Source organism: Diorhabda carinulata, chromosome 7 (genome assembly GCF_026250575.1).
Source record: "Diorhabda carinulata isolate Delta chromosome 7, icDioCari1.1, whole genome shotgun sequence".
NCBI lineage: Eukaryota > Metazoa > Arthropoda > Insecta > Coleoptera > Chrysomelidae > Diorhabda > Diorhabda carinulata.
Window position 1 is genome coordinate 18,404,066 of NC_079466.1, and position 25,694 is coordinate 18,429,759.

General features: G+C 31.6%; 1 protein-coding gene across 4 annotated transcripts; it reads right to left on the reverse strand.

Moving 5' to 3' along the window:
- Positions 1-1,731: 1,731 nt before the first annotated feature.
- Positions 1,732-25,445, reverse strand: LOC130896602 (protein EFR3 homolog cmp44E). 4 transcript variants are annotated; one of them, XM_057804796.1, is made up of 14 exons: positions 25,130-25,445; positions 14,319-14,523; positions 14,069-14,219; positions 12,980-13,228; positions 12,658-12,809; positions 11,770-11,848; positions 11,047-11,182; positions 9,157-9,416; positions 7,175-7,347; positions 6,862-7,086; positions 5,246-5,492; positions 3,500-3,700; positions 2,471-2,629; positions 1,732-1,991 (listed from the first exon to the last, which is right to left on the reverse strand). In XM_057804796.1, the coding sequence occupies exons 1-14, from the start codon at positions 25,212-25,214 to the stop codon at positions 1,872-1,874; spliced, it is 2,442 nt and encodes an 813-aa protein (XP_057660779.1). In that variant the 5' UTR covers positions 25,215-25,445; the 3' UTR covers positions 1,732-1,871. The 4 variants fall into 4 exon arrangements, with proteins under 4 accessions (XP_057660779.1, XP_057660778.1, XP_057660780.1 ...); XM_057804795.1 differs by having other exon boundaries at positions 1,732-2,006; XM_057804797.1 differs by lacking the exon at positions 25,130-25,445 and adding an exon at positions 14,579-14,929 and having other exon boundaries at positions 1,732-2,006.
- Between the last annotated feature and the right edge of the window lie 249 nt (positions 25,446-25,694).

Here is a 25,694-nt window from a genome sequence, read left to right on the forward strand (position 1 = left end):
CATATTTTATCATAGTCGTAGGTACACTCCACCTATAGTTCTTTATACCTTCCAGCTGCTACTGTTATTACTTCACAACCTCGCTCATGTTTGAAAAAAAACTTAATATCTGAAATTTAACGCAACAGTTAGCTTAATTGCAGATTCAATAAAAAATATTCAGTTTCTTCTGATTAGTTCCACTGAAATAAATCTAAAAAGTATCTATAAAGTCATCGTTACACCATAAAACAAAAAAAAAAAACAATACAAAACAACTCTTACCACCCAACAATATCAAGAAAAACTAATGAGATTGTATATGAAAATATCGATTGCACACCCCACGGGTGCCCCCTCAAGGAACCGTTGACCTTGACGTTGGTGAGGGGGTTCAGCAACCGCCCTCGTCGAGTCTGCCTACGTGGTACTAGGAGGGAGGCTGGTTGAAAATACGGCTCATTTTCATAGGCTTAATCCAAGGTATAAGCCATCTTGCACGACGGAAGACCAACAAGTCTCGACATACATACAGGAGAAAAGCAGCCATAGACATCACTTTATGCGAACCAGCTTTAGCACCTACATTAACCATGTTTCTTTTGTGTATAATTTAAATTTTATTATCGTTTGTTTCAATGAGTGCCATATCTAGAAAATTTATAGTTATTGTTTTCTATTTCTATTTTAAATTGGATTTTAGAGTTGAATATATTAAAATCATCTAGGAAAACATCACATTTACCAGATGGCGTTTAAAAAAAATACATTGAATTTTACATTTTTAATACTTTTTTTTCTCTATATATTCCATTACAATTTGTGCTAAGTAGGAAAAAATTGGAGATCTCATTGTACAACCATTTAGATGTTGATAATAATTATTTTGGAATTGGAAATAATTATCTGTTTGGATGAGCATTATGCTTTCTAGAAACTCATTTTAAGGGAGAGATGTATTTTGTTCAATTGAATTCCATTTTTCTTTTAAAACATGTGCTATTATATTATTTGGAATATTGGTGTACATTGAGATAATATCTAGAGATATTTTATTATTATTAGGTATATGTAATGTATCTAAAAATTGTTTAAGCATGAATGAAGCTATTACATAAAAATAATTTTTAGTTAATTTTGATAAAATGTTTGCTAAATTACATAGATTGTAAAAGGTGACTGGATATATGATACTTTTGATGCATCGGAATATTTGGCTTGTGTAATTTTGGTAGTCCATATAGTTTCGGTGGTATTGCATTGTGTGTTTTTGGCATCAATTTTATTAATGGAATCATTATTTTTTAATGAATGTATTATTTTTATGAAACGTCAAGATAAAATAAAATCCAAATAAAAATTAACCTTAGAGCTAAATAAGTTTTAATAAATATAAACAGACAAAGATCTTTAAAATTTTTTGTGAAATCTATTGAGGAGAACTGAATATGCTTTAGGCATAAACACACTGTTAACACTACTACAACAGTCAGAATTAAAAAATTAAGAGACTGAAGAACAGTTTACCTTTAGTCTCTGAATACGGCAACTTGATTATTAAAACAGACAGTGTAAGTGTGGGTGTTCTGAAATTCTAACTAGTTAAACTCTACAAGCGTTGGTAAATATTGTTAATGTCCAATGACTGACATCAGCATTGATTGCAAAAACCAGTTTGTGTATAGTAAAAATAGAATTGGCGAATATAATACACTTTAATAGTTATCAGGATAAATATCGTAAATAATACTCTTTGTTCTCAAATCAAATGTAATATCTTAAAATAGTCTACAGATAACACAAAATACAGAAATATACTTTGTAAATATACCTTGCACCTAAGAAATACTGTCGTCAAGAAATATACTTTATTTGGACACTAATCAATATTTTCAGTAGTAGAATAATTCTGGAAAATTCTGTTCATAGTGTGGAATATCTTTCTTCTTTTCATCTGTAGGACTTCGATTTTCGTTTGTAGTAAGTGACTTGAATATTTCGCTCAATTTACTCTGTAAAACATCATGCTGAAATACGAATAAACACTTTTTATAAAAAAGACATCGTAAAAGAACATAATTTTAAAAAATATGATATTTTGATAAAGACTAATTTTGAAACAGAACAGACCTAAAATCAAGAGTATAATATATATATATATATATATATATATATATATATATATATATATATATATATATATATGTATATATATATATATATATTTCAAAAATGAATTATTTTCAGAGTTAACATGCTCCGTCTGTTGTTTGTATAAATATTTTATAGGATTGACTATAATTTTGTTTCATTTCAAGATACATCCCATTAAAAGAATACACAATTAGTTTAAATGACAAAGAATTCTAATTGGTTACTATCAAATAGGGTAACAACATCATGAAATAGAGAAATGGATTATAATATCAATTTGAAAAATATATAATGGAACTTGACCTAATTACTTTGGTAAATATACTCTGATTACTACCTTTGGTTGTGTTCTCCTAACTAATTCTGAAAATGTTGCTGTTCTGAATGTGTGACTTAACGCTTTTCTTCTCTCGGCCTCTGCCTCTTTTCGAATTTCAGGTGGTTCTTGTAAAACTCTCTTCATGCTTTCAAAGTTAAGATCTTCTTCAGTGTGTTTCTATAAAGTAGAAAATTTTTGTTCTACATTAAAAAATAATATTATGGAATAGAATGAAAACTACATTTTATTGACTATCCGAGTCTGTAGTTTACATCTTATATTTATGTATTTGGGTCACAATAAGAACTTAGGAAAGAATTCAGGAAACATTTTTTACTCTCTTTGATTTGTTTTTGCTGCTGAATTGTTTTGATTTCAGGAATCTTCTGAACGAAAATTATATTTTATAACAAATAAAAATTGATGTTTCGACCTATTTCGGACTTTAGCAAAATATAAGTTGACAATGACAACTTGCATAATTATATTAATCGATAGGTCACCTACAACATGATCATCAAAATTAAAATCTGTCCTAATCACAAAAAATAATTTTTGCGTAGTTGTTATATTTCAATATGTAGCAGCCACCCATTGAATTATTCATAGTTACATTGAATTTAATAAAATAGAACTATAAATTTTACTAGAATTGTTAAGTTCTCTATTATTACTGACAGCTTTCTCGTTTCTAGGTATATGAACCATTTCTAAACATTCCCTTTTTCATGTATTTGATTCTGTTTCAAGAATTTTTGTAATTGAATTTATGTTTATTAATGCGGTTTTATTTTTTTGATGGTATTGATTACCTTTTGTTTCATTATATAAATATTGAGATATTACAAGGTACTTGAGATGTAAGTGATGTTCTGATTGATATAATTATGCAAGTTATCAATTTCAAACCATATTTTGATAATGACTGAAATAAGAAAGATCAAAGCATCAATATTTTTACTTGTTTTTAAAAAACGAATTTTCAATCATAAGAGACCTAAAATCAAGACGATTTATGAACAAATTAATATATAGTACAGATATTACCTTCTGAACACCAGGTGAACTTGCGGCGCTGTCTACCTCATTCACAGCCATTTCAACTATGCTACCTCGTGCACCATTTTCGATCCAACTATTTCGTTGAGAACCAACTATAAGACCTGGACCCCCTGCTCCATACGGCGATGTCTGCTGAAGGCGAGAAGGATCTATTCCACTTGTTTTTACATATTCGCATACTGCCATCTACAAAGATTTAATATATGGATCAAGTTTTTTATACTATCTCATAATTAAAAATTAGGTTTCACTATATGGAGTCTGAAATATCAATATTGGGTGTACCAATCTTACGACATCTCTGGTACATCGTTTTTTTCAAGTGATAGGTTATTAAGAACATAGTAGATGTCTTTGAGGTCCATATTTTGAAATAATCCCAAAATATGCAGTGGTGCTTAACTCCATTACAAACTAAAGCATATATTTTTCAAATGAATTCGAATTCATTTAAAGCTGTTCATATAAGATTTTGTTACGTTATACAGAGTCCTTTAAGAAGTATGGACACGTTTATGTGAAAATTGTAGGCAAATCATCGCTAAGTTGAGAAAAATATATTTTAACTAACAGAGTTTCGTAATATGGTGCACACAATGCTCTTCTCATGGGAGCCTTGCGATCTAGAAATCTTTGACGAAATTAGATGTAAACAAGCAATTTTGTTACATTTACCTACTACCCAAATCATATCCGCCATTTCTTGATTAGACAAATCTTTACACTATTCGTGTTAAATACGTATTGAAGAAAGCTAAAATACAAGCGACCAATTACGGTTAATTGTAAGAAAAAGAATATACAAACGGTGAACGCCAAGTGTTTATGTCCAAGTTTGTTAATTCATATTGATAAAATATAATAGATTAAGATTAATTATGGTTTACAATAAATATCACAAAATAACCTCTGCTTTTATAAACTTTGGGTTTAAGAAATGCTTAACAAAATTAAAATCACATAACAGATTCTGTTTGTGGCTTTATATTTTTGAAGTCACAAAATATATTTTTAAAAATTTTATTTAGTTTATTTTACGTTGATTTCAATGTTACTACAATGAAGTCATTCTCATCAAATTTATTATAATTATCAATAAAGAAATATATTATTGCTGATACAGCAGACTAATGACCTAAATTCCATCCCATAACTGTGATATAAATACAGGGTGTTCAAGTGAAAATGAAAGGCCAGAGTTCTCGTCTACCCTGTATAAAAATAATTAGAATTTATTAGAAAACGGATGATTTACACTATATTTCGAAACTCTGTTGGGTAAAATCCATTTTTTCCATTAACGTAGAGTAAGTTACAGAGCGTTGATTTACCTACAATTTACACATAAGCGTGTCTATACTTCTTGATAGACTCTGTATAACGTATCAAAATATTATACCAAATGCTTCAAAAATATTTGAGTAAACCGCATTCAGTACACATGGGTTCTTATTTAAAAAATTATTGTTTTATATGTAATGTAGTTACGCAAACTCTATATATATGGTTAAAGAAACTTTGAAACTATGGAACTAAAAGACATTCAGCATTTTTCTGAATTATATTATTGATATATCTTTGAATCACCCATATAGCAAACATTGCCATAAGATAATACATCCATTTATGTTTCATATAGAATAATATCTCAAAAAAAGAGAAATGGATACACCAAAAATAATACTGAACCAGAAAATTCATTATATTATTAAATTTGGCATTTAGACATACCTGATCAACCAACAAATGGGGAATTTTGTTTGGTATCTCAATATTTGATGGGTAATGTGAATATAAATCTGGAAGTAAATGTGGTGCTTCTTGTCTCCTTTGTTCTACAATTTGTCTAGCATAGTCAGCCAGTGGTATTATTTTAATTACAGTTGGTATGAGCATTAACAGACAAATCACAATAGCATGAAGATTACATTTTTGAGCGAGTGATAATGATGTACTGTTGAGTGCCAGACTTTGGATTCTGCAACAATGAAAAGAAAGTAAAAAAATATTGTTCTCATTAATGAAAATGCTATCCAAACTTCCGAAATTTCATTTCTGAAAGTATTTGTCAAGTTGCTTAGCGCATTCAAGGTATTAGTAACACAAATACTAATTTTGCCGCATAAAATTTAATGGCTTCAATATCTAATATATCAAACGGAGAATCCAATGAATCACTTACTTATCTAGAACACCATTAACGACCTTATCTTTGTTCTTCGTCAGTTTTACATAAATATAGTCATAGACAGCAACCACCTAAAGTTATTAGTTTACGAAATATTAATAAATTAAGATATACAGCATTTTTAATTCTATTTTTTATACTTCAATTGAAAACCGCCTGGCTATTTTCCATTTAAGATATGGCATATTTTGGGTAATGTAATGGACTTAACATTTCGTTCGAAATAGTGATGAACGCAAATTATGAGTGAATAAATATCTTTTACAATCTTGAAATGTATCTCTCTTCTATACTATTTTCAGGTAGAGTTGTTAGCAATAAACAAATGTGCTCAGAAGTGTTTGGATAGAAACCTTATTCCTATAGCAAAGCCGCCTAAAGGGCCTGAAAGATATTGAGTGCAGGTCTAAGCTAGGCGTGGGATTATAAAAGAAACTCTAAGAGCACTAGATAACAGAAACAAGGTTACCCTAATGTTGCTACCAGGCCACCAAGGTATACCCGGCACTGATGAAGCAGACAGCTTTACCAAATAATGAGTAACGATTGCATAGTTAGGATCAAAGCCCTACTGCTGCTTCATGAAATGCCACATCAATAACGAACGGATGGCTAAATAATCAGATGGAGTTTCACTGGAGAAGCACATAGACAATTCTTAAACGAAATCAAACTGGTGGACGGTCTTATAACTGGTCACTGCCCCGTCAAATACCACCTTAAGACGATAGGTAAGACAGAGGACGAATTGCAGATTCTGTGAGGAAGCCGTGGAAACAACAGAGTATCTACTCTGCGCAAATGTTTTACCCATTTCATCAGAAGGCTTAGGGAGGAGTCTACGTATTTTTGAAGCGGAGCAATGGAATGCAAAGTCTTCTAGGTATAGGTCCAGAGTGGCTACCAAGTCAAAACGACTTCCCCAACAATTTTTAATACACCCACCAATGAACCTACTAGAAAACCATTTTCAGATCTATTTGCTGAAAGAGAAATACGCGAATCCTCTGATAATTTATATGATATAATGTCTTTATATTACCAACTAGTAGGAAGTATTTGTAACACTTCATTCTATACCTGTAATTTTTATTTTTTCAATATGTTGTCAGTTGACTTTTAATTAATAATAGAAAAAACAAAAATATCATGTACTCACCCTAAAGTTAACTGCAACAAATCTATAACAGTTTCGGCACTAGCTAATTCCACACAGAGTAATGCCAGTGTAGTGTATACTGCTTCTATATTTTCTGGAGTATTAGTATCCATTTGAAGACTTGTGTAGAGAGCATCATAAATAATTGGCCCATGTTTGTTAATAAATATCAGATCTGGCCTAGATGATTTTTCCAACACCAAATTCAATTCAGAGATAGTAACGCTAAAAATAATAATATATCGTTGGAATCGAATGAAATTAATGTGCTACTATGTATTATGTGAAAATAATTCATTTGTATAAAACTCACCTTGGTTTAGTAAGCTTATCTAAATTTTGATGTCTATCAATAAGAGTATGTAAGATTTTTTGTACGAGTAATCGCATATCTGGATCGGGAGCCAAAGACATCCTTAACAAAGGCTCCAGGAATGATATCGGAAATGTAGTATTTAGATGTATTGTTTGATATTTGGTGCCGACCTATAATACAATAGATTGGATGGTTTATTTCTACTTCATACATACCTGTCAAACTACAATTTCTGCCACATATATAGAAATTATACATTCATTCAGAAAGAATATAAAGCTGTTTAAAAATATAATTAGATTCTTTTTATTTAAATTACATATTATGAATAATTCATTAAGGGATGAGCTTTCTATCTCTCAAACTCATTTTTAACTATTACATCTTAATTTTTTTAAACTTAGTTTACTTTTTAATTTAGATATTACCAAAATACAAAAAAAAACTTATGATTCAGTATTTCAGGAACTTTTCCTTTTTTTCCTATTCTTATATTATTATTTTTACATACTTTATTGCACAATTTTATTGTATATATTAGTTAGCTTTGAAATTCTAAAATTTTTCGAATAATATGGGAAGTTTAAGAATGATACTACGAGAATGTATCTAGTATTTTGATATCTAGTTAGCCTAGACCAGTTTCATGCATAAACAAAATACTGCGTTACCATACTTGTTTACATAGAGACCGTTCGCGTTAGACTATGACTAATAGTAATGAGATCTTTGCCTATGGTAGAATGTAAAGCTTGTATAATATCTGAACCACTCAAGGTTACACTGGTATCATCTGCGATTAAAGTGAATTTACCAGTCTGTGACATCATTAATGAAGAGCAAAAAAAGAGCTGGATCCAAAACTGAACCCTGAGGTACACCACTACTAGCTGGCAAATTAGCTCTTAACAATTGTTTTCGACATTCAAGGTTAGATACAAACTAATTTAAGGAAGCACCTCGGATGCCATAATATTCTAGTTTGTTAGTCAGAATTTTTGAATAATAAAACACAATCGAAGTCCTTAGCAAAGTCACAAAAAACTAAAGCCGTATAATATTTATTGTTAAGTGAAGCATATATATTGAGAACAGAAAACATAGCGTCATTAGTTATTAGGTAGGAAACCAGATTGTTGAGCTATCAAGATTTTATATTTGAAAAGAAAGGGTAATAGATGTTTTTTCATTAGTCGTTCAATTATCTTCGATAGGATTGGTAATAATGTAATAGGACTATAGTTACTAGTGTTATTTTTCGCACCATCCTTGTGCAGGGGAAAAATTATATCTGTTTTTAGACAGCTAGAGAAAAGCCCTTTTTCAACTGATTCGTTGATTAGAGAACATAAAACTTTAATCATCAGTTCTAGAAAATTCAAATATAACTTAGCTTAACTTAGATAACCCATCGTTGCTGCAGAAAGTCTTGTTTTGACTGCTGGAATTGCTTTGCTCTAGCTCAAATCTATATACAGTTCTGAGGAAGAGACTGTCACTGATTCTTTTAGAAGGAACGAGCATCACAACTTGCGAGTTATTTTAGAACTTACTTACTGTGATAGGTCAGATTTTTGTGGATTTGATATATACGATATATTTCTTACAAGTCAGTGTAAAAAGTTGTCACCTAGGTGAATATACGTATTTTAAACAAATTATAAAAAAGCAAGAAACATTTGTCTTCGGGGATAATCTCAACAGAAGGGTGATGGTTATTTACCACGCAAAACTTACTTAAAAACACATTTACTGAATGAATTCACAGGTTTATCAATAGAATACGCATTGCCCCCACACAAACTAAAAAAAAATGTGAAAATTTTCTGAGTTGCTGTATGAAAGTGAAATATATCAAAAGTTTCTATATAATATACCCATTTAAAATAGGATGGAAATTAAGTTCATAATTATTAAAAATTTATATTTGAAATGATGGCAATAGTACTTGACATTCTAAATGATAAAAATTATAATACCTTCAATAAACTTTTCAACAGAATATTCTGCAGTAGATTGTCAGCAGGAGTTTGATTTTCTACCAAAGGAAAAGGGATTTTGCTCATAATAAACATCATTATTTCGATTTTTTGATAATCAGGAAGATGATTAGCAAATTCTCCTAAAGCGTTTATAAGTGCTTCCTGATACTGTTTTTCTTCAGTTTGACTGGCTTCATTTTTGACCGAATCTCTAAGGTGGCTAAGTAATGAGTTGATTATTTCCAAAACCGACGGCCCTACAAAAAATTATTGTACGGTGTCATTGAAAAACACGTGTTTGAGTATAAATAAAATGAAAACATATTAGGCCATTTACACAATAATATATTAAAAGATAACAACTATGATCCTCTTAAGTAAATTAGTATGATCTCATTTCTTCAACGATACTCCAGTACTTTTTAGGTTTTCTACTAGGATTTTTGTGTAAAATATTTATCCAGCACTTATAACCGCAAGTAAACAACCTTAGCAAACAAAACTGATAAACTTATTAAAATTACTACAATTAGCTCGGAGTCGATATGAGACAATTTTTGCAATTTGTAATGTTTGCAAATAAAGGTAGAGGATAGCTGAGGCCTTGGCTCTATCTGAATTGAAGTGAAAGTTAATACCTAGGCAATAGGTACGATGACAAAAATGGCGAATATAGTACAGAAAATGATAAGATAAAATAGAAAAGAGGGTGAAGCAAAAAACAGAGCACCGATGAAAAATGATGAGCAAAAGGAAGATAAAATAAATAAAGCATAATCAAAAAAGTTATCAAGGAATGTAGAGGATATCAAGAAAAAACAAAATGATAATACAAAGAAAAGTAGTAAGTTGAATGATAATCTAGATGACGATGACAAACATTTGAAACAGAGATGCAGAATTTCAAAAGAGGAGTGGCAAAGGAAAATAAAGATTAGGGGATGGAAAGACCGATACAGATGGAGTCCTTTGAAAATGGAACAAGAATACTGCAATTTTGGAAGAGAGATCAATAAATGAAAAGATAAAAAAGTGGCGAAAAAAAGCGTGGAAAAGTAAATTCCAATAATAATACAAGAAGAAAATTAAAAAGAAATTGAGAATTCTAGATAAAGGAGAATAAGTTTATAGAAGGTACAAGAAAAATACTAAAACAAAGGGAAATACGAATAATTAATGAAAAACAAGAAAGACAGATTATGGAGATTAGAACAGTGAAAGCACATTGAGATTATGCCATAGCTCCAGCTAAGATGGCTGGGATAAAAAAAGAATAATGACATATTAATGCCTAAGAGCTAACAGAGGTCGGAAGTGCGAAAAAGACGTAACAAATAAAGATAATAAAATGACGAGATTATATTTCACTCTAAATAAAATTATACTGGGACAAAGATGGTCATATACTTGAAAATTGGACATTAAGAGATAGAGGGATGAGGCGAAAATGAAGAAAATAGGATAAAAGACTTCAGAAGAGTACCAGAGAAAACAAAGTGGGACAAATGTAGATTTAATTGGTATGGATAGATCTACAGAATAGGAACGGACAAACTCACAAAAAAGTTATAGAAGCAGGAAGTATTAACAAGAAAAGAAAAGGTACGCCGGAAAGAAAGTGGCCAGAGCAAATAAGAGAGATAGGAGATAAGGAAGAAAACCCTAGATGGATCGAACAAATTAGCAGGAGACAGGAGGTAACGGAAACATTGGTTACAAGAGAAACGGGATTCTTGTCCATTCTCTGAGAATGGAGAAGGAAATATATTAATAAATATTTAATCGGATTGGTCTCAAAATGATGCTGGTAATGTTCTTTTTAGTTTGTATTGCCCGTGTTTTCGAGCAGATATAAACAATTTCAAAATCAAATTAGAATATACATACCCACACTTTCGCCAGCAGCAATAGCTATTATTTTGGACAACACGCCAGCAATACTAGTTCTAACGGTGGGACTTGATTTTGTATTGTCGTCAAGATGTGCCATGAGTGTCTCAACTACTGTATACGAGTATTGCGCCTGAAAAAAGGAAACTATTTTTTCTTCTATTTGGTCATCAAATGTTAGAGAATATTTATTGTAATCACAGCTACACAAATTGGAAGTTGGGAATTTTATTGCTATTAAAGTATGCAGATGAGTACAGAATTTATTAACCAGAAAATATTATTCCAGATTGGTGAAGTTTGAAGTACAGATGTCGCTAGAAGACGTCTACTGAGGAATGTTTAACTACATGAATCAAGTAGAAGCACCGGCAGGATGTGTCTTCAGTTCGTATTAGAGATTCAATTGTAAAGATACACAACAACGTCGTAACTAGTCAGTGGTTACAACCCTCCCCTTGTAATTGCGAGCTAATTATATTAGGGATGCCAATTTCGGCGGATTGTCGATAATATATATAAAGATCAATATAAATAAGCAAATTGTCAGTGTCAATATCATATATTTTGATAAAGACTTAAAGAAAAGTCGAAACGTCAAAATTTATGTTTCTTTAAAAAACTAAAAGTATATATATATATATATATAAATATATATATATATATATATATATATATATATATATATATATATATATATTACAAACTTGTTTCACTTACCTGTATAGAAAACATTATTATCCTGAAAGTATGAATTGCAAACTGATTTGGTACCCACAATTTATGTAGATCGAAATGCCTAAAAAATACATGATTCGTCCATTTTATTTAAATAGATGCAAAAGTTTTCACTATGATAAATTTTGAAAACGCTTTTTTGAATATACACATACTTTTCTTGGAATTATATTCATTATAAACGATAATAAAATCTCAATCGATCGGAATAGGAAGCCAAATAGTTCTGGAAGATTTGTAAATTAATCTTCATTCGTATCACCAACATAGAAGAAAAGACAAATACTATGAAAAAATTCAACGTCATCAGCAACTACCTAATTTATAAAAATTCATAACGATTTAACCTATAAAAATTCAATGTCACTTATAAATTAATCTTTCAAAATTTCAAGTCATTCATAATCTAACCTATAAAAATTCAACGTCCTTCATAAGGATAGGTAAGGTTGTGGACCAACCTTACCTATCTTTTCACAAGTGGTTCCGAAGTGCCAGCATTAGAAAGAGAAGGTCGAGATAGAGCTAAAGAGAGCAAAAAGCCTTGTGTAGAATATAAATAAGATTATCAGCAAAGCATGTCAAATATTGAATCAAAATAACACTTTTTTGAAAATTTTTGATTGAATACTAATTAATACTTAATATTAGTCGGTAGCAATATTTGGGAGAAAAAGTATTATTACTGATATTAACAGTCTTAATTGAAAAATTTCTGTATCTTTCATTTGAGACCTTTGATCAAAGAAGTGTGTTATATTTACGTGCTTTAAACCTCATAATAACCCATTCTCTTAATCCAGATAAAGTAAGATTAAAATTGAAATTATACAATAAACTTCATCATTATAACAAGGAATTTTTGTTCACCTAAAAACTGGTTTCAGAACAGCTCTAATATGACCAAATGAAGCTCTTCCTACTAATTCTCGCATACAAGTTTCTGCTAACATAGGAGGATCCAAAGTGTCTTCTGGACCGATGTCAACAGTATCACTATTTTTCTTGTGAAAAGCAGACTCCTAAAAAATTAATACAATAAAAAATCATTTCTTTGATTTACAGAGCTGCGGGAAATAATCAAAATAGAAATATCATTCCTATATCATATTCAAACAAACAACAGAGATTCAGTTTCAAATAATAGAAACTAATGGCAAACTGTTGATTATAAAAATACAAACACATTTACCTGCATGTTGAATAGAAGACTAGGTACAATCTTATCCATATGAACTGGTTCCCAAATATTTTCAACAAGATCATCAGAAACTGTCTTTCTAACAACAGCTTGCAAACCTTTAATACCAGCAGTTCGAATTTTATCTCTTACTTCTTCTTTTTCCCCACTGTGACACATAGCAGAAAATTTACTAACAAAAAAGTCATACCGTCTGTGATATGAAGGGGTGTCTTCTTCAATATTTGCAAATTTTACAAACTAAAAAAAGGGGGATTTTCAATCTAACATACTGAGGTGCTTACTACTAGTATAACTAATGGAAAGAAAGATCTTATCCAAAGTTTTCACAATTATTTTGAACTATTTAAAATTTCACTTTACTTCACTATACTTTTTTAAAAAATTTCCAATAATATGATACCATGCTTTATATCATAATTTACCAGAAATTTGAGTTCCAGAATTCTAAATCTATTGCAAAACATATGTGTGTGTAAGTTATAGTTGCATATAAATGCTCACAGATGAGTACATACATACATTTCACTTTGTAATTCATAACACTGCATATCTGTATTTGAGAGGATTGGTTTAACAGAAAAAACATGCATATTTTGAAGCATAAGATAACTTGCATTGCTTCTCTATTATTCTCAGATTATACCATTAGTGTTATTCATACTAAACCACTGCTTACGATACCACTACATCAACAGTCACAGAATATAAGGGCTAAATTCATGGTATATCGTAATTTCTTTGCCTTCCTGATATCAAAATTTATCATAATTTTCGCACCCTTTAGGTTCCTACATCTTATACAAAGTGGATACTAAATTATTCATGAGTCCATTATTGTTAAACAATGTTTTTAGATTATATAGAATAATTTTAGAAAGTATAATATGAAATGTGAAATGAAAACGAGAATAAAATTCTAGAAAATTGTATTAAAATGAAATAAAAACTGTAATTGTGATCAAGTATGTCTAATCTCAGAGAAGAGTCTCTAAGAATATAAATCAATATTTAATGAATTTTTGCTTTCAGAAACATAAATTTAACTCCTAGAGGATATAAGCAAAATTGAGTATGTACCGATTGTGTAGCTAGAATCTGTAATTCCGGCTCTGTCGATTCCAATAATTTTTGAACCATTTTCAAAAAACTTTCTACAAATAAATTTAGAGTTGGAGCATGACAAGCCAGAAGAAGTTGATCCATCGCCTCCATCGCAATAACCACAAAACTGAAAATGTAAAAAATCATTTGCTTCTCTTTACTTACAAATTCAAACAACTATTTGCTTCTCTTTACTTACAAATTCAAACAACTAGCGAAGGCTTACCCATATTTTTTTCTGTATATATCCCTTGCAGCTCTCTGATACAAATATTCTCCTATTCTATCTAATTTTTCTGGAGAACTCAAGGAATAAAATGTGAGTTTTTCCATATTAGATTTGACCAATCCATCTTGGGGGTAAACAGGAAAAATATTATCCACGAGCCTTTTATACCTTGGCCTAAAAGCACTACAACACCCACAACAGCCTAAAAGACAATAAAAGCGTTCAAACATTTTCAAATCTGGAGAAAATAATTATACCGTTCCACATTATTGTCAGTGTTTAAAGGTCCAAGGTAATATTAGAAAATAAATATTATGAACTATGAACATTTGCCTGGTTCTAATTTACATTTTCTCTTATCCTATATTTTATCATCATGACACATAAGCAAACTGACATTTGACGTTGAGATATATCGGTGAAGGTGTTCTATTTGAATGAAAAACCATTCAGCCACTACAATTTAAATTGAAAATTGAGGATTGATTGAACTTACTTTTCGGATCTATTATTTAATGTACAAATACTTTTATTCTAGAGAAAGTAACTTAACATGTAATTTAGATTACGCTATCTGTTGTTTGAAAGATATTGGTCGATATGAGTCCGGTTTGGTTCTCGTTTTATCGGGTTTTAAATGTGGAGTTACCACGGCTTAGCACCAGCTTGAAGATAAGCCTTTATTAGTCCAAATGTTGGTGTGTAGGTTAAATAGGTAATCTTTGGTGATATCTGAGTTTTTGTAGGAATAATACATGTTTTTGATCTGCATAAAGTTCTGTTAGGCTGAACATGCATATAAAATCTTTTGATATTTTTAATATTCTGTAAAAATGTTGGATCATAGTTTGAATTATTTGAGTTATTATTCTAAGGCTATTTCACTTGGTCTTGTGATTATTGTGTTATTTATACCAAAGAATGAAATTTTTTGGAGGTTATTTTATTCCAGACATCTTCCAGATGCTTTGCCAAATTAAGGAAGATGTTGAGGAAGTTATCGTAGATACGAATTTAGTCTATGATTCTTGTTTATTCTTTTTCAGAATATATCTTATTTGTGTGTTGTTGTTTATATAAATTTAAATTTTATGTTCTATTATTACGTTTAAAAATGTTGAAACAGGATTTATATTTTCTGATTGTATTTAGCAAATGCAATTGGTATATTATTGAGAATGTATATTGTTACGCCTCCAGATACTTTTCCTTTTTTTGTGGAAACAGGTATAATTTTTTAAGTTATAATAATGTTGACTGTTCAAATTTGTTTCTTGTCAGCATATTATGTTAGTTGATATTTCAAATAGTAGTTTTTTAAGTATTTCGAATCTTTTATAGAGTCCTCTGAAGTTCCACTGTAAAATTGATCAAGTTTTAGACATTATTCCTAAGATGATTCGATTGCCGTTTTAGAGAAATCTTCAATTTCTTATGCGATAGATGATGGGTGTGGATTTAGTTATGCCATAATTTTTTTCCTGATCCATGTACTGATACTTTTTATTCTTTTGTGTTTCTATTATACGGATGTAAGTTTGAAAGAAGCTTTAGAAAGCTTTGGGTATCTTTTGCATATATTTTTGATATACCTAATGGGTCTTTTGATCCTATTGCTTTTTCGAAGAAATCAACTGTTTTCGCGGAAGTTACAATTCGTTCTTGTTCAAATAATGGTACTGCTGACTCCATTAATTTGTTGGTTCAAGAAATGTATATTTTTTTTGTGGAGTGGCAAGGGCGAATTAGTGATGTCTTCGTTATGTATTCATTGTGTCTGCGTCCATATGTATTTCTGCCGATATTATTAGATTTTTAGCATTTCTGTTGTTGCTTATAGATTGGGTGTTATGTTTAGGGTTGGTTGGAGCAATGTATGATTGATTGCTTATACGAGGATAGTTCCAGATGTACCTGGCCTGGCCTAGAGATCGCGGAAGTACCACTTTATTAGTAAGTACACAATCCATACAGCATATGTTTCAAGTTTGAAGACGCTCCGTTGTTTAGTATTTGCTTGGCAGCCATACAATACTTTTAATTGAAAGGTCTTAGCCCAACCAACATAAAAGCTGAATCGATTCTACTCTAAGTGGGACTGCTCCTTCTTTATAGATAGCAAAATATTTGATAGTAGAGTTTTAACGTGACTGTACGACCTACCAAGACATCATCGCAGTGCTCGACCAAATGAGGTTACGAAGAAAATCCACAAAGTGGTACTGAATGATCATCGATTGAAAGTGCACAAGCTAGCAGACATAGTAGGCATTTAAAAAAGTGAGGTACATCGCATATTAACTGGAAATTTAGACATAAAAAAGCTGTGCTACGTTTGTTCACAATGGAACAAAAATGAAGCCGAATTTTAGCGCAATTTCATAACCATTGATGAATTGTGGGTCCATTACTTCACATTCGAAACAAAAGAACAATCAAAACAATGGACTGAAAAAGTAGAACCGGCTCCAATAAAAAGCAAAGACCGTTCCATCTACACACAAGGACATCGCGTCGGTTTCTTGAGATGCGCGGGGTTAATTTTCGTTGACTATCTTGAAAAAGGAAAAACTATCAACGACGAGTATTATGCGAACTTCTCCAATGTTTTTTCCAACAATGAAGAGGTGATATCGGCAGTTAATGGCTATTTTGAGGAGCTTGACTTTTTTTTTTATAAAAATGTTATCGAAATTCGATGGGAAAAATCTAAGGAGAAATTACATTGAAAAATATATTATTCCCAAATTTTTTGTTCTTTCTTTGTTGTCCCAGGTACTTCTGGGACCATCCTCGTATTTCTTGAGATCGAGTTAGAAGTTAATGGTGTACTGTTTATTTGATGGGCGATGATTGTTGAGCTTGAAGTATTAGGTTGAATTGGTGATGATATATTATCAGGTATGATGGTTGTCGATACCTTCTAATAATTATTAGAGTTACGACTTATATTATTTCATATAGAACACAAATGGCTATCGTACGTTAGAAAGATTCGGTATGGTGAATTTTAGAAGTTAATAAGAATTGAGGTTGTTATTTGCGTCGGATATATGTAAACAATACCGCGAAAACTTGGAATGTGAATTTCTTTCCACTACATAGGTGGAACGATAAGAAAGAAAAATTTTTAGAAACATTTAGAGGAAACCAACACATATCTTTTTATTATACAAAAATAGTGTACCCACGATGCTCAAATATTTTCTCAATATATTCATTGTAGACCGTTTTTAATAGATATAAACAGAAAAGTCTTTTGCAAAGAGAAACAACAAACTTAATTATGGCACATTTGCCTACTACTGCTATTGACACCATGGGCGGATTTACGGATGGTGCCAGGGGGTTTTCATAATAAAATTCTGAAGTAGATAGACAGTTTTCTCAACTGAAATGAGCTATATTAATGAGATATTAATAAAATGTTGGGGGTTTTATTTTTGTTATAATAAATGGAACAGCTAAGGCCTACTTGGGATAGGCATTAAAACGGACCATTTAAATACAATTTTTGTGTTTGAATTTGAGCATATAGTAACTCATACTTTAGGATAGCTGGTACCTCCAAAAATTTTGACCTAAATCTGTCCATGATTGAAACTTGAATATTGCTTTATTAAATTTTCAATTCAAGATATTTTAAAATGTCATTTTAATAGGTCAAATATTATTACTTTGTTATATCAAGGCTATGGTAAATTTGAAGGTATGTTTCTATGTTAAAGGTAAGTTGTATGCGTCCCTCGAAAGTACGAAAGTTTCGAAAATCGAAAAGTTTCATGAGTTAATAGATCGAAGAAATTCTCGACAGTCTGAAATGGGTCATTTGATAAAAAGCATGACAAATTGCTTACAACTTTTGAATAATGTTTAAATTGAATCGTCACCTTTTACATTTCGTATGTAGTGTGCCGAGGGGTGAGGGGACTTGGGTCATGGTGAAAAAAATAGCAAGCAGAGAGTTACAGTACTTCTTGCTGCAAACCAAACCGGCACTGTGAAACTTAGGCCATTGATGATTGGAAAAGCAAAAAACCCTTAATGTTTCAAAGGGGTTAAAAGTCTATCAATGGAATACACATCAAACCAAAGATCTTGGATGAAAGCTGACATTTTTGGCAAATGGTTAACGGACCTAGACAAGGAGATGCGAAGAAAAAAAAATAAAATTCTTATGTTTATAGACAATTGTACAGCACGTGGGAATCTACGAACACCACATTCAAACAACAGCCTCTTGATCAAGGGATAATAAAAAACTTGAAAGTCCTTTACAGGAAAGAAGTGGTGCGTCAGTTCCCTCTTGACATCGACGAGAAAAATCCGACAAGAATTAACTTGCTTGAAGCCATGTGGATAGCTTCGCAGGCATGGACAAATGTAACAGAAAAAAACAATGAGAATTGTTTCAAAGAAATGAGAGTTTAAACGGAAATATCAAGATCGTGAAGGAACAGTTGAAGAGGATGGTTTTGACGATGATCTGGCTATATGCGGGGAGTTAAGCGATGCAAACATCATCGCATCCGTTTCCACAGATGCAGAAGAAGATGACAGCGAGGACAATGTGGACAGCCAGATCGAGGAAACGGATTCATACCACACACTTCGTGATGCTCGATGTGCTGTTACCATCTTGCGGAAATTCTTGCAAAAGAAAATTGTAATGAGTGATCGGGTAATCCAATCTATTGCAATACTGGATGATGCTTTGGACAAACTGTAGTTTTCAGGTAGAAAAACTACAATTTCCGATTTTTTTCAAAGCTCAGCTTAATTTTATTTCACACATTCAATATGTATCTGATTTTCAAGTCAATTGTTTTATTGTGAAATAATGACCAAGGATTGTTCTTATTCTAATTACGTAATTATTTTATTTCTAACTGTTTTTTTATGTTTCATAAAATTCTTCATTTAGATATTAAAAAAATGTTAATTGGTGGAAATTGTATTGTTGTATATGTACAATATTTTCATAAAACATATTATATTGAGTCAGAAATCACTTCAATAAATCGCACTTCGTTATATCGAAATCCTTGATAATTCGAAGTTTTTCCGTTCCCCCTGAGCTTCGATATACTGAGCTTCGACTGTATTTCATGAATTATTTCTTAGAGAGTACAGACACATACCCAGTATATTCTAGTAATATACAAGAGGTAAATATGTTTGGGATATACCTAGATAATACTAAAATTCCATGGTATATTTAGGTATAAAGGGTGGGTCGGGACGAGCACACCAAACTCTAGGAGTGTATTATACACGTGAAAATAATGTTAAAAAAACTCTTATGTTCTTATCCGATTTTCATTTGTTTTCAAGTTATAGCATATTAACAAATTATCACATAAAAATTTTCTTAATCATAGCGTTCTTTCAATAAATGTTTCTTCATTTCTTTCTTCTTTAATATGGGCTGCAGTATTCTCAATTCGTCTAATTAGTGCATCCCGTGTCTCCACTTTTATTTTGTAGACTCCATTTCTCATCCAGCCCCGTAAACAAAAATCTAGTGGTGTGAGGTCTGGAGATCTTGCAGGCCAATTAATGAGACCTCCACGACCAGGAACATCGTCTAGTAGGCCTTGTAATTCATTGTGTAAACAATTTAGGTAGTTGTCTCCTGTGAGACGATTCTCCAAAATGAAAGGGCCACTTAAATAACTGTCAACCAAACCACACCACAAGTTTACAGAAAACCGATGTTGAAAATTGTTTTCGACTGTTGCGTGGGGATTTCCGTCCGACCATACATGATAGTTACGAGTATCCATCCATCCATCTTACCTCGCTACCCAGTCTTACTCCACATGCCCCTACATAAAGAGAGAAAGAAATGTTTTATTGTAAAAAACTAAGAAACAAACATACAACGTCAACATTAAACCAGATAATACACGTCGTTTATACGGTATAAAGCACATTCTAGTAAATATACCTTCAAAGTATTGCTAAATGCGAGAAAATATGTTTAATATTTAATTTAAATTGGCAAATGAAGCGCGCATGAAGTGCATTTTTTCGTATTATAAAGTATTGAGCTGTTAACTAATTCTTAACGTGGAGTAGGTAGATGAAGGTCATGATCCGCGTTGCTAAGTGGATAGATGTGCAATGATCTTTCTAGAACTGGAAAAACATGCTTACGAATTAGGCAAACGGAAGAGTCATTATTATGAATCTTCTAAAGAAGTTCTGGCAGTGAATAAATATCTAATAGCTCTCTTTTGTAGTTTGAAGATTTGCTCAAATTGAGTAATCCTAAACGTACCCAGAAGGGTATATCAGAGATACAACTCAAAAAGGGCATAATAAACTGTTATAGAGATGTATAATTTTACGACGTCAGTGGTAGTACAAAATGCTGCAATTTAATTTTATATTATAAAACTTTAGTTTCAGAAACGTTGATACGCAGAAGATTAGAATCTTAATACTATTTTGAAATTTAAATATTCCATCTCAAAACTTCACATAATACACAAACAATAACTACCGTAAGTTCTACGACTACTTAAAATTCTTCAGAAATTGATGCAAAAATGTTCGGAACAAATACGACGGTGATAAGATCAAATTACACGAATTCATAGACAACTGTTCCATGGCTGTGTCTCTTTTTAAACCCCAAAATAAACCCGTACTTTTAAAAATAATCTAAACTATATATACCCAGGCGCGCCAAAAAGACAAAGCTCGCCAATTGGTCCCCCTTAATTTCAAGGTCCAAGAGGATAGGTAAACTCAAGCTCAAGACCAGCAGTGATAGTTATAGTTTTAGTGTCCATGATGTACTCGATGTTAAGCATATTATCTTCTATTTCTATTTTGATTATTCAATATTTTTTGTTGAGCAGGCAGATTGAGGCCTAGGAATCAACCAAAAAAATGGTGATATGTTGCATGGAGTAGACAGATTGAGACCCCGGAATCGAAGTCGAGGAAACAAAAATCAGTAACCAAAGCAGCGACGTTTACGGAATATGTAGCTCTCTCAGAAACAGTAAATGAAATAAAATTGGTCAAGGAGTTATTAGATACTGTTAAATTAATAAAATCGATTGATGAATACGATAACTCTGTTTCAATTGATATTGCAAAAAATAGTAATTTCACTCAAAATAGCTCCGCGATCTTAGCACCCCATGTGTAAAATTTCGATTAACCAATTATACCTTCTGAATAGTCAGAAACTGGTCATAAAAGATCAGTTGGTCTCATTAATTGGTCAGCGTTAGAACATGTTTTATTATAGATTGAAATTTTTCAAGATCATTGAGAAATTTTAGCACTTCATTCGCGAAAAAAATGAAAAATTCCACCTATGTGCGATCGAAAACCATTCGCTGAGCATCGGTCAACTAAGTTAAATATTTGGTCAGTTTGATTTAACATTAAAAATAATTGAATAAATTATCATTGCCGTAACGTAATTTGGAAATTTATTAACAATTGTTCTTGTAATTTTTGTCAGGTTTAGACTTTATTATATCAATTCTATTTATGGTATTTTGATAAAGACTTGAAAAGTCGAGTCGTCAAATTTTATGTTTCTTCCAAAAATTATTAAAAAAACAGAAGAGACCTAAAATCAAGAAAATTATATATTCAAAGGAGAAAACAACTACTTTCCTGGCTAATACCTCGACGAATATTGAATTACAAGCCCTCTGATCGACGATCAGAGGTGAATAGTAGAAATCCTTTGTTTTGATTGGGTACGTAGCAACGAAACACGAAAGCGGACTAATATATTTTCCGCGCTTTCGAATACTTTCGAATTGACGTTGATAGAAATATTGATGAATATTAATTGATTAATATTTCTATCAACATCAGTTTGAATAATTGAATTTTGAATCCTATGTAAGCATTATCCAAACTATCCAAAACTACCGAAAATCTTAATTAATTATTTCCTAGATGATGAATACATATGAAATCGAAAGCTCGAAAAATATATTAAAGTTAGTCCATTTTGATGTTTCGTAGCCCCGTTCCCAATGAGAAACCGCTTATAATATAGCTGGCAAATACTTCTTTACAATTATATAGAAATTTTTTTAATTACCTGAAGTTCAAAGATGTTTTTAACCTTTCAAGGAAATCTGAGCAGACCCAGAGTCAGATTTTTTGGTACCAACTTCGCACAGACTTTCGTCATGTGTGATTCCTCGTGTAAAATGTTTCTATATAGGCGTTTAACGATAAATTTGAGATTGAGACGTTGCTCCTGTTTTTCGAACGAACGTGTTTTTTAGGCACGAGAAAAAAACACGTTCGTTTTAAACTGCTACTACACATTTACTATAATAATGACGGAAACGTGTTTTGGGACGTGGATAGATAAGATAACTAGGTACCCAACGCACTACTCATTTTTTACCACACCCGTCTAGTACGCCCCCTAGTCGTTGTTTAATAGCCAGACCTCGTATTAATTCTAATTATTTTGAAACTTTTACATTTTTGGAGAAAAAAACATCTATTTTGTTTAAGATGACATAACTAAAATTTTGGAACCAGCAAATGAATTCTGTTAAATTGATTGAGATTAACTTGTAATTAAGGGCTTTTCTATTTTTTTGCCTGGATCAATGATGAACAATTTATCTATAAAGTCAATATACTAAGGTTAAAAAGCAAGTAGTGAGAGGGAAATAAAAGTTATTCCGAGAAAGACATTTTCAATACAAGTCAACATCAAAATATAACCTTATACTTGATGTTTAAACGAAACTAATATTCCATTTCACCGGTGCGCAGGTCATAAAAAGTATTAACAAAACTTACCTCTTTCGTCTGTGATAGTTAAACGTTTGCAATGAATACACTCCGAATTTATTTTCTTAGCTGATCTTTTCGAACAATAAAATAGTAATTTATTCATTTTATCAAAAAAATTTTGTGCAACTGTAACCATTTTATAATTTACATCTTTACATAATATTATAAACTAATTACATAAATGAGGTGACTGAAATAAACACAAGGGAACTGAGCTTATCAAAAGCTAAGTAGTAATTGATAAGGGACTGTTGCTAATCAAAACTGGAGCGGATTGTGAGATTGAATAGCGACACCTGAAAATAGATTTTTTTTTGTCATGAATATATGGTATAAATGAAACTTTATCTATGCGAAGGAACTATCTTAATCTGTTTCATTCATTTTAATTATGATCATGATATGCATAATGTCCAGAGTTATAATAAATTTGTACTTAATATATTACGTCTAAATGATTATTTTTCTTTTGGTTAACTTGTAGCTAAAACTCCCCTCTCCCTCTTTCCTTTTGAATGGTGATATTTAGACTGATGAAATTTGGAACATGAAAATAAACTTGAAAGCTTCAGTACTAGCGGTAACAGGTGACTTAGGTGCTTTCCACTAAGCACTCACGACAAGCACGTTCTCGACCACGATCTTCCCGTTCCACTTAGTCCAGAGAGTTATAATCGTAAACCCAAATGGAATGGCTTACGAGACGTTTTGAGTGTTGAGATAAACATTAACGAAAAAATTGTGTTGAAGCTAACGGCACTTTTTTTGTAACGCCGAATGGTAAGTACGAGTTTATGAAATGTCCATTTGGAATGTGTGTCCAGCAGTTTTCCAGCGATTTATCGCTCATATCTTCAGGGAGTTGACTGCTAGAAAGACTAAAACTTGTATCAAGAACGGCTGAGGAATATGGACTAGAAATAAAAAAGAAAAAGTGCCGACTGTTGAAAACTAACGTAAAATTTTTGGTATTCATAATAAGTAACGGAACAATCCAACCAGAGGAAGCCAAAATTCTAGCGATAAAGAAATTTCCAGAGCCGAAGAACCAGAAACAAGTGCAATAATATTTAGGCCTAACCGGATATTTCAGAAATTTTTTTGCTGGATATGCCCATATCGCAAAGCCTCTGAGTGACTTACTCCTCAAAGAAGTTCGAATCGTCACAAAAGGAAGCGTTCAAAACCTAAAAGGCGAAACTTATTTGTGAACCGGTGTTATAACAACGTGTTGTTGATACAGAGTAGCGTTTGGCCATGTTAACACGTAATAAATCAGTTTTTTTTGGGTGGATATGTGAAAATGATGAAACATGGATCCATCACTCTGGAATCAAAACGATCATCATCTCAGTGGACTGCAGACGATGAACCACGTCCGAAGCGTCCAAAGGCACAACAGTAAATTATCTCTAAAATTGTTAGACAATAGCAAATACTACATAGTGTTGTTGGATCGATAAAAGATAAACGGCCTCATATGTCGAAGAAAAAACCACTCTTTCACCAAGACAATGCATCTATTCACAAAACGATAGCAACGATGGTTAAATTGAGCGATTAACACTTCGAATTGCTTTCTCATCCATCGTATAGACCAGACTTGGCCCCTCAGTGATTAGTAGCTATTCGCTGATCTCAAAAAAATGCTCGCCGCTTAGAAATTCAGCTCAAATGAGGAAGCAATTGCTGAAGCTGAAGCCTATTTTGAGGCCAAAGACAAATTCTTCTACAAGCACGACATCGAGAAGTTAGAGCGTTGAAATAATTAAATTGCTCTTGAAAGATTACATTGTTGAATAAAAGAAAATATGTTTTTTTTTTAGTTAGTCACACGACTTATTGAGTGATGTTACATATAATCGTGATTATTTGTCTTGGTTTTAGGTCACTTTTCTATGAAAATCCGTTTAAAAAATTGTGTAAAAATTGACGTTTCGACCTACTTCGGTTTGTATTTATCAAAATATAGAAAAGAACGGATTATTATTTATAAAAATAAAACTTACATCCAGATTCTGCGCACTTTTGTAAAAATGTTTCCATAATATCACTGATTTCATGACGTTCAACACAACATTTAACAAAAGACATTTTCACAACAAGTAAACAAGGGATCACACAAGATTTCTCTGTTCCTAGATCACAAAAGCATAACAACGAAGGAATTTATTTCACAATGATGAAAATATAAAATGTCAACTCTTTTCATTTCGTTTGATTTTTGTGTTGGTGGAGTCGATGTACATCTCTTTTCCATATCCAATTGAGTTAGATAAATCGGGGTTGCCCCTTAAAACCCAATCGCGCAAGTGTCTGTCATATACATAAAAGTAGGTCAATCTATAGATTTTTCAACAATGTACCAAAATAGTTCAAGATTATATACTAGAGTTCAGTTAAGTGAATAGAACAATGAAGACTATGAAATTCAGCACACGATTTAAGTCCATTGTTCGCATAGAAAAAGTATGAGACACCTTAGGAAAGATGTAAAACTATCAAAATATTGATACGTATCATGTATGTAGTTTATTGGATATCTAAGTCATCAATTAGATTAATGACCTTGAC

Excerpts from the sequence above, each read along its gene's own strand:
- LOC130896602 (XM_057804795.1), bottom strand. The coding sequence starts at position 25,214 with ATGTCTTTTGTTAAATGTTGTGTTGAACGTCATGAAATCAGTGATATT. Across the intron at positions 11,183-11,769 it reads TAATAATGTTTTCTATACAG|GCGCAATACTCGTATACAGT; the intron begins GTAAGTGAAACA and ends TCCTTTTTTCAG. Across the intron at positions 3,701-5,245 it reads CCCATTTGTTGGTTGATCAG|ATGGCAGTATGCGAATATGT; the intron begins GTATGTCTAAAT and ends AAATCTTTGTAG.